This window comes from Halichoerus grypus, chromosome X (assembly GCF_964656455.1).
Source record: "Halichoerus grypus chromosome X, mHalGry1.hap1.1, whole genome shotgun sequence".
Lineage (NCBI taxonomy): Eukaryota > Metazoa > Chordata > Mammalia > Carnivora > Phocidae > Halichoerus > Halichoerus grypus.
In genome coordinates this window covers 90229211-90239391 of record NC_135727.1, presented here as the reverse complement: position 1 = coordinate 90239391, position 10181 = coordinate 90229211, and the positions used below count along the sequence as shown (strand labels likewise).

Genomic DNA, 10181 nt, shown 5'->3' with positions numbered 1-10181 from the left:
GCTTTTACAATACGGAAGATGAATGTCGCCTTAAATGAATGAGTCAGGAAGCCGCTCTCCGTCTGGTCCCTTTTCTACCATTGCGCGCGCGCTCACGCGCATACACAGGCACACACGCACACACACGCACACGCACACGCTCGCGCACGCGCTCAAAATACACTTCTTCGCCCCCTTGGAAGAACCCACCGGACTGCAAGCGGAAGAACTACAACTCCCAGCAGCCATTGCAGGCTCAAGCCTGCAGACGCACCTTCGCACCAGGACGCCAGACATCCGGCGTGCGCCACACTCGCTCTCCGAACTACACATCCCGGCTCTCCCCGCGCACCCTGTGACACTCCTTGGACCGCCAGTGCGGAGCGGGGTTTCAGCTGCGCCTCTCTTGCTCGGACCCGGCCCTGGCTCCGGCCTCAGACTCGAACACAGCTCCACCATGGAGGAGGCGGACCGAATCCTCATCCATTCCCTGCGCCAGGCCGGCACGTAAGGATACAGCCCCCGCCCACCCCGGAATGCCCACATCCGGGACTCCAAAACTGTGGACCCAGTCACCCGGGAACCTTAAAACCCAGACCCTGACATCTGGGGCTCCAACTTCCAGGACCCTAAAACACCCCCTCCTTACACAGACAGACAGACACACACATGCATGTACGCACTCTGACATCGGGGAGCTCCCAAATCCTTTGCCCACGACACTTGGTAACCCCCAAATTCCAGGACCCAGAGACCTCCAGAGCTTAAAACCTTGGATCCTCGACACCCAGGATTCTGAAATATGTGGTTCTTGACATCAATACCCTGGGACCCTGGTATTTGGAAAATCTAAGCCACCTGTATTTTGAGAACCAGGGATTTTAAACACCCAGGGCCCTGGCACTCAAAAACCCTGGGACTGGATACTTGGGAACCTTTAAACCCTGTTTCCCGACACCTGGGCTTTTAAAATCCCCAGACCTTAAAATCTGGCGACCTCAACACTTAGTGACCCCGACACACAAGGACTTCTGCATTCAAGAACCCTAAAAACCGAGGATGCCAACATCTAGGGAGCCTGATTTCTGGATTGCTTGAAACTAGAAGGTCTTGCTATCCGGGGATTTTGACATCTAGGGACCCTGACATTTGGAACTCCTGCAAACCTGAGCCTCACAGTATCTAGTCTCAAAACCCTAGAAGCTCGATATTTAGGGGCCCCTGACGTGCAGGGGACATACCTGGGGATACAGAAACATAGAGAGCATGCCACCTGGGTCCTTTGCCCTTCTCAGACCCCAGACTTTTAAGCATATGGCAATTTAAGATTTTTTTTTAATTCAGATCCCTTCCGTCCACCGTTAAGACCTAAGGACTTCCCCAGCTTCCCCAGTTCTTAGTTTTCCAAATGGAAGTTGCAGTCACCAACACCCAGGACCTGTCTGAACTCTGGCCATCCTCCCCTACTCCTACCCCATCCTCTCCCACTCCAGAAGGCAGCAGGGCCCAGCCTGATCCCTGTTGCCTGGCTGCTTTGAGCCCGCGCTCTTCTTTTTCAGGGCAGTTCCTCCAGATGTGCAGACACTGCGAGCCTTCACCACTGAGTTGGTTGTAGAAGCTGTGGTCCGCTGCCTGCGTGTGATCAACCCTGCCGTGGGCTCTGGCCTCAGCCCCCTGCTGCCTCTGGCCATGTCTGCCCGGTTCCGCCTGGCCATGAGCCTGGCTCAGGCCTGCATGGTGAGTGCCTTCCTCCCAATACACACAGCCTCTTCCTTCCTCCTTCACAAAGTCCCTGAGCTCCTTAGAAACGCTTGCCTTTCCTCTCTGCCACCTCCTCTTGTGGCTTAGCGTTCATTAGCGGTTAAGGCTGCTGGCTCTATGGTCAAACCGCCTGAGTAGCTCTGACCCTCACTACACCACTTGCTAACTGTGTGACCCTAACCCTTCTGGGCCTCAGTTTCCTTATTTGTGAAACTGAGATGATAAAAGTAGAGTTGTTAGGAGCATTATATGAGTTGATCCAGTTTGTGCCTGGGCTGGCCCTGGTTCCCACATTTTAAGCTTAGCACCACTAAGGTGGTGCTAGAATTGCCCCCCGCCCCGCCCATCGTATCCATTTACGAGTTCCAGAAAAAGCTTGGCTTGGGTCGCGGGCTCACTCCTAAATTAATGACTGTGTACTCTGATTGGCCTGGCGTGGATCACAGGGTCATCCCTCTAGGACAATGTGATTGGCTGCTCCTTCAGGATCGCTTGGGAGTTGGGGGTCAGAGGGTTACCCAAAGGAAGGTATGCTGGTTAAGTAAAACTGTGTTTCTGCTGCGTTCCCCCTCGTGGCCCTGCCCCTCCTGAGAATAATTCCCGAACTGTATCTCTCATAGGTAAAGGGCCTTGTGACGAAGCACTCATACCTACCCAGTACAGAGCTATCTCCAGGGGCTCTGAGTAATGTCATTTCTCCTGGCTTGCTCGCTCTGCGACGTTGGGTCAGTCTCTTAACCTCTTTGGGCCTGTTTCCTCCTGTGTAAAACAGGCATATGAGTTGTACCTACCACCTAGGGTTGCTATGACGAGTAAAAAGAAGTTACTGTAGAAAAAGCTGGCTATAATGAGCTCTGTGTAAGTGGTATTACTATTCTTAGAGAGGCCTGATCTGGCCACTTGCATTCCAGCCGCCTCTGGCTACGTAACGGATGTGAACTCGGCCAACAGACCGAGGATATGGTGGTGGAGGGAGAGTAGAGTAAATACGGTGAAAATTTCCATTTAGGCCCTGGGGACAGGGTGGTGGGGTTTCTTGAACTCGGACCTTGCTTGTGCAGCTTCTGTCTCTTACCAGTAGGCCGCGGTGCTCTGCTGGTCGCTTAGCTCTCAGGTTCGCCTGGCTCTCAGGGGTTCTCAGGCTCTTCTCCTGCTGGCCGCCTCTTCACATGCCCCATGCCTGGCACCGCTTTCTGCCACTCAGCCACCTCCATATTTTGGTGTCTGTCACTTCACACACCTGACTCCTGGAATGAGTTTCTGTATTAGTCACAACTCTTTGATTGCAGGTGTCGGAAAAAACCCAAAGTAAAGTCGCTCAAAAGCCAGTGGTTTTCACACTCTTGTGACGGTGACCCTCTGACATAAATCCGCCTTCTGTTGTGACCTAATACACACACAGGCAGATAATAAGGATGTTTTCCGAGTACCTACCCTGGGCCGGGCGCTGTGGTAATGCGGTGTGAGCTTAACTTCATTCTCATGACAGCTTTCTCAAGTAGGTATTGTCGGTATCCCCCTTTTTTTTTTCAGAGGAGGAAAGTAAAGCCCAGAGAAGTTAAGTGATTTGCCCGAGGTCACACAGTGGGTCAGAGGCAAAGCTTGGATTTGAGTCTGGGAAGTCTGCTTTCAGAGTCCGTGCAGCTCCGGACCGATGGCAACTCTGACAGAGAATCAGGCTTGCATTCTGGGCCCGTTTCTCAGGCCCCGTGCCAAACCCTGATGGGGCCTGTGAGCTCTTAAAGCAGACACATAGGGAAAGTCCTATCAGCCCCATTTTACAGCTAGGAAACTGAGCTTCCGGGTGGTTCAATAATCGGTCCAAGGCCTTAGCCAGTAAGTGGTAAGGGCTGGATTTCAGTCCCGATCTTTTTACACTAAAGCCTCTAAGTCCCCTTTTAAAGAAAATGATTGTTTCGAGTAGGTCATTCTGTTAGTCAGGGTCCAGTCTGGAGACCGAAACCCCAGCTGTAATTTGAACAGGGACATTTCAATATAAAGAATTGTTAATTAGGTAAAAGGTGGTTAACCACTGAAAGGGTAAGAGAGATCTCCAGGGTGTGATGGAAGGAACGTGATACCTGGCAGAGTCTCACGCTCTGAACCGTTCACCCCGTTCTCCTGCCTATCTGCTAGAAGGGGATGACTGACTGGTTTCTGTGTGTCTTTCTAGGTTTTTTTTTTCCCCCTGGGTTTTTTTTTTTTTTAATGCAGATATAAGCCAATGTGAATATACTTATTTGCCCCCTTCCTTTTGTCCTTCCTTTCTTTTTCTCTTGCTTAGTAGATTTTGATTGCCCAGTTTCTGGTTGTAAGCAATGATTCATGACACAGACCAAAAGTCCCCTTCGCCTAACTTAATAACCGTCTAGGATATAGACAAGCCATGAAGCAAGGCAAGAACCTATTTCTTTGAAATAGTCTAAAAACCCTTGCATGAAAAATGGATCCCCTTAGAGCATTTTATTGATTACGATTGGACATCATATCCTTCCTCTTCGTGGCCTTGCATGTTCTGCTCCGTTTCCTGGTTGTTCTGCTCCAGAGAGCACATTTGCGTACTCTGCAGAGCCTGGAAGGGGAAAAACAAAACCAAAAATCTGCTTCCTGGTTTGGGGCCCTGGGAGAAAGGCCCTCTTCTAATGATCAGAAGGGTCGGCTTGAGGTCATCTGTGAACTACATGAAGTTTGTTTTTGAAGTTCGTTTTCACAGCCTTTCCCTTTCCAGGGCTTTGCCCCTTTATATTTCTTCTTTAGCAACTTTTTTTTTTTTTTTCCATTACTGTGGCTGTTTTGTCGAGAAAAGGCTCTCTAAGGAACTAGTGCTCTGTCGTAAATTAATAAAGTATGTCATGTGGAGGAAGAGGAAGTGAGGGCAATGAACCCCTAGCCTTTTGAGGATAATTCGGACCTCACAGCACTTTGGTACAGTTGGTAATTTTGATTTATGGGAAACCTGTAAAATGAGGGAAAATAAAGACTAGCGACCCATTCCTGTGTTTGGTTTAAGGAATCAAGGCATGGAAAATAGAAAGGGCTTGACAGAGTATCCACCATTGTTGTCATCATTGTTATTCATTTTTTATGGGTGCTGGAGGAGGAGACCCTATACCTCAGAAGTGGTGGAAGAAAGCAGTGTTTTTTTTTGTTTTTTTTTTGTTTTTTTAAAGATTTTATTTATTTATTTGGGAGAGAGAATGAGACAGAGAGGGAGAGCATGAAAGGGGGGAGGATCAGAGGGAGAAGCAGACTCCCTGCCGAGCAGGGAGTCCGATGCGGGACTCGATCCTGGGACTCCAGGATCATGACCTGAGCCGAAGGCAGTCGCTTAACCAACTGAGCCACCCAGGCGCCCCAGAAAGCAGTGTTTGATGGTATCATAAGAATTAAAAGGGAGGGGCGCCTGGGCGGCTCAGGCGGTTAGGCGTCTGCCTTCGGCTCAGGTCATGATCCCAGGGTCCTGGGATCGAGCCCCGCGTCATGGGGAGCCTGCTTCTCCCTCTCCCTCTGCCTGCAGCTCCCCCTGCTTGTGTGCTCTCTCTCTCTCTCTCTCTCAAATAAATAAATAAAATCTTTAAAAAAAAAGAATTAAAAGGGAGATAATCAAAGTCTTTCTCATATAGAGGAGGAAGACTCATTTCTCCCCTTCTTACCTTTTTTTAAATCCCCCCTAACAGCTGCATTAAATGTATTAATTGCTTGGACATTTAAGGCATTTCCAGTATTTTGCAAATAATGCTTTGGAGGAATCGCATGCAAATAATGCTAAGGAGGAATCGCACGCATCTGTCCTCTTGAATCGTTAGGGGCATGGCTTCATGGTCAGCTCCTCAAAGTAGGATTGCTAGGTGGAAGGGTAAAAGCAGATGTTGTTTTGTCGGACTTTGCCCAGTTGCCCTCGCTGGGCTTTGTTTCATTTCTGCCTTCCCACCAGCAGCGTGGGAGAGAGCGCCTGCTTCGCCACAGCCTGGCCCACTGACTTGTGCCCCTTCAGTAGGTGAGGAATGATATCTCAGTATCGTCTTTCTCCCCAGCTTTGTACTCGGGCAAACGTTTGGTAGCATTTTGCTCCATTCTTTTCTCTGTACGTAGATACATAGACACACACACACACTTTTTTGCCGAACCATTTGAAAATGGCAGACAGTGTGATAACTCCGTACCTACAATTTTCAGCACGCCTCTCTTAAGTAGAAGGGCACTTGCCAGCACAACCACAATATTGTGATCACACCGGTGAAATTGAATACTGATCGTATGTATTAACAATCGATAGTATGTATTAGAACAGTAGTATCTCATATCTAGCACCTGGTGGAATTTCCCCAGTTGTCCCAAAAATATCCGCTATCTCTGGTTTTTTTTTTTTTTTTTTTTTTTTTTCTGTATTCCACTCTATTCTTTTTTTCCCCCTCTATCTTTGTTTTTTTTTTTTTTAACTGTAGTGTCTAATCAAGGATCATACATTTTATTTCACTTTTACTTCTCTAATCTTGCATAGCCAACAGTCCTCCTTGGTTTTTGTTTCTTTGTTTCTTTTGTGAAGACAAATGTTTTCCAAGAGTCCAGGCTGGCTGTTGCCTGGGATGGCCTACACTTTGAGTGGGTCACAGTGTTTTCTGATGATCAGATTCAGGTTTTGGGCAGGAATGCTGCCCGAGTGATGGTATCTCCCTCCCAGCGCACACCTGGAGAACGGATCATCAGGTTGTCCTGGATCAGTGATACGTGTGTGAGATCTCTCTGTGTGCTTTCAGTTGCAGCAAATTTGCCTAGGTTTAAGGGCCATTTTCATTTCTTTTTCTGTGAACTGCCTCCTCCTATCTTTTGCCTTCTTTTCTCTTGCATTGCTGGTCTTTTCTGCTTGTTTGATTTTAGACACTCTTTATATACTAGGTAGATTTACTCTTTGTCTGTGATATGAACTCCAAATATTTTTTTTCTAGCTTGTTATCTCTCTTTTGACTTTGGTAATTATATTCTTTAAAATTTTTGTTTCTTTTCAGGGATTCAGAAATACTGATCTTCTCCTTTATGGCCTCTGGATTTGGGGTCATAGTTAGAAAGGCCAGAGCTTTAATCTTATTTCTGGCTCTCTGTAGCATTGACTATAATCACTCTGTGGTTCCCCCCCTTCCCCCGGGAGGCCTGGAGGCCTTTGGGGGAGTCAAGGTGAAGTTCAGAGAGTGGTGGTTGGCGAGAGAGTGGGAGCATTTGTGGTCTAGGCCCAGGGCTTCCAGGGTAGGAGGATTCTGCCTGTCTGACTGATAGAGGCCATCTCCCCAACCCCCAGGACCTGGGCTATCCCTTGGAGCTTGGCTATCAGAACTTCCTCTACCCCAGTGAGCCAGATCTCCGGGACCTGCTTCTCTTCTTGGCTGAGCGTCTGCCCTCTGATGCCTCTGAGGATGCAGATCAGCCTGCAGGTATGGTCTGCCCAGGGCACGGTGGGGGTAAAGGAGAGCGTGGCATTCCTGGGTGTTGTAGGGGCCGAGAGACAGGTGGAGGTGGTAAAAAGGTTGACTAGGGGTGGGGTGGGGGATGTATCTTTGCGAGAGCTGGGGTGGAAGGGAGGATTGGGGCTGGGGGAGGGGAGGCAGGGCAGGGGGAAGGGGGCCTGGGCTTGAGCTGTCCCAGTTGGGGAGTTGGTGCTGGGAGGGGCCCCTCTGCCTCACCTCCTCCTCGCTACTCCTCCTCCTCCCCACTCCAGCCACACGGGCCTCCTTAGTGCTTCTCAGAGACTCCAGGTGTGCTCCAGCCTGGGGGCCTTTGTATTTGCCAGATTATTCTTCCCCTAGATGACTTCCTGGTTCACTCTCTTACCTTTTAGAGGCTCTGTTCACGTGACACCTCAGGGAGGCCTTCCTCCGACTGCCTTGTTTAAAATTACATGCCCCTCGGGGCGCCTGGGTGGCTCAGTTGGTTAAGCGACTGCCTTCGGCTCAGGTCATGATCCTGGAGTCCCGGGATCGAGTCCCACATCGGGCTCCCGGCTCGGCAGGAAGCCTGCTTCTCCCTTTCCCACTCCCCCTGCTTGTGTTCCCTCTCTCGCTGTCTCTCTCTCTGTCAAATAAATAAATAAAATCTTTAAAAAAAAAATAAAATTACATGCCCCTCTCAATAGTCTTTACCCTCCCCTTGGATCATCACCTGGCCGATTTCTGTCTTGTACTCAGAAGTACCTGATTCGTGTTCTCCTCTACCAGCATGCCGGCTCCGTGAGGGCAGGGGTACTTCTCAGTTTGTTCGCTGAAGTATCCCAAGAGTCTAGAACAGTGACTGGTATGCAGTAGGTGCTCAGTAAGTGTTTGTTGAATGGCCGAGGGTGAGAATGATAGCTAGACAGATATGCATCTCTGGGAGGGGGTCCGGGAGCCCCGGCTGCTCTCCCAGGATCTGCAGTTTTGGGGTTAAGGCACTGTCACCTGATGGATGCTCCTTCCCCACCCCCCACAGGAGACTCAGCTATCCTTCTCCGGGCCATCGGGAGCCAAATCCGGGACCAGCTGGCCCTGCCCTGGGTCCCACCCCTCCTTCGCACTCCCAAGCTACAGCACCTCCAGGTGGAACCCCCCAACTCACATCGATGTTGCCTGTCCCCTCACCTTGGCCCCATCTGGTCACTCAGGTGTTTGCCCTCCCCACCAGTGGCCCCCCCCCCCCACAGTTCATCATGGAGGCTCTGATTCTGCTCTCCCCCCAGGGCTCCGTCTCCCAGAAGCCTTTCCACACCACCAGGCTGGTCATGCCTGAGTTGAGTTCCAGAGGAGGTGAGTGGGAGGCTGTGGGGAGGGGCTGAGGGCAGGGTGGAGGTGGGCCTGACCCCCGCGGCCAGGCGGGAGGGCTAGCTGACCATGTTCCTGCCTCCAGAGCCCCGGGAGTTCCAGGCGAGTCCTCTGCTGCTACCAGCCCCCGCCCAGGTGCCCCAGCCTGCCGGGAGGGTGGCCTCACTCCTCGAATGCCATGCCATCCAGCTCTGCCAGCACACGGGCCGGGACCGCCCTGGGGATGAGGACTGGGTGCACCGGGCAGCCCGCCATCCCACCCAGGTACTGCCCAAAGCTCGGCTCCCTGCTGCCGAGGCCTCTGCTCGCAGCTCAGCGTCCCTTGGTCCTCTGCCCCCTCCTTTCCCCTCTTGGCCCCTCATCCCCTCCCCTCTGCATGCACCTACCTGGCTCCTCCCCTGCGAGAACCCTGGAGTCAGAAAGACTGTGGACCTCAGACAAGTCACTCTCCCTCCCCCACCCCAGAGCCTCGGTTTCCGGTTCTGAGACTTGGGGGGTGATAGTGCCCTCCCCTCAGGCCAGCGCTCCACCGAACGACTGAAGGACGAACAACGGGCAGGTTCTTAGTAACCAGAGTGGTCAGGATTTGCCCACTTCCTCCCTGTTTCTATTACCTTCTTCCCCCCCCCCCCCCCGCCCCGAGTCTCTCATTCCTTCTCTGTCTCTGCCACTGTCCCTGGTGCTCATTTTTTCTGTCCCTAGGTCTCTGCATTGTCTCTTCTGGTCACGGTCTTTCTTTTTTTTTTTTTTTTTTTTATTTTTTTTTTTAAAGATTTTATTTATTTGACAGAGAGAGACACAGCGAGAGAGGGAATACAAGCAGGGGGAGTGGGAGAGGGAGAAGCAGGCTTCCTGCAGAGCGGGGAGCCCGATGCGGGGCTCGATCCCAGGACCCTGGGATCATGACCTGAGCCGAAGGCAGACGCTTAACGACTGAGCCACCCAGGCGCCCCTGGTCACGGTCTTTCTTGTTCTGTGGTGTTGCTGCCCCTCTTTCTTGCTCCTCTGTCTGTCTCCTCATTTTGAGACTGTGTCTCTCCCCTTCCCTTCTGTTCACCTCTGTCTCTCTCTCTTTCTGCCTGCCCCTGCCTCCCCCACTGCCATTTGTTCTCTCTTGACTTGTGTCTTTTTTAAACTTAGAGACGTTTTCAAACACAGAATATTCTAACGAATCCTATGTGCCTGTCATCCACCTTCAACTATGAGCCTTTCACCAATCTTTCTTCATCTGTTCTCCCCCAGTTGTTTTCTCAGTATTATTTTATTTTATTTTATTTTTTATTTTTTATTTTTTTAAAGATTTTATTTATTTATTTGACAGAGAGAGAGACACAGCGAGAGAGGGAATACAAGCAGGGGGAGTGGGAGAGGGAGAAGCAGGCTTCCCGCAGAGCAGGGAGCCCGATGCGGGGCTCGATCCCAGGACCTGGAATCATGACCTGAGCCGAAGGCAGACGCTTAACGACTGAGCCACCCAGGCGCCCCTCTCAGTATTATTTTAAAGCAAATCCCAGTACACATGCCATTTCGACTCTAAATACTGAAGTGTGCATCTCTTAACTCATAAGGGTATTCACTTTTTAGGTAACCCCTCAGTCATTTTCACACCTAATAACATTAACACCTTAACACCATCCGTCACTGATTTCATAATCA

The 10181-nt window shown here is 50.7% G+C and overlaps 1 protein-coding gene across 1 annotated transcript in view; it reads left to right on the top strand.

Moving 5' to 3' along the window:
* The first annotated feature begins 250 nt into the window (after positions 1 to 250).
* Positions 251 to 10181, top strand: part of CCDC22 (CCC complex scaffolding subunit CCDC22) — a 14217-nt gene continuing 4286 nt past the window's right edge. The window contains exons 1-6 of the mRNA XM_036082408.2: positions 251 to 486; positions 1539 to 1716; positions 7034 to 7166; positions 8197 to 8303; positions 8444 to 8510; positions 8611 to 8789. Coding sequence (XP_035938301.1) covers positions 437 to 486; positions 1539 to 1716; positions 7034 to 7166; positions 8197 to 8303; positions 8444 to 8510; positions 8611 to 8789 — 714 coding nt within the window. The 5' untranslated portion in view covers positions 251 to 436. The remainder of the gene's footprint in view (positions 487 to 1538; positions 1717 to 7033; positions 7167 to 8196; positions 8304 to 8443; positions 8511 to 8610; positions 8790 to 10181) is intronic.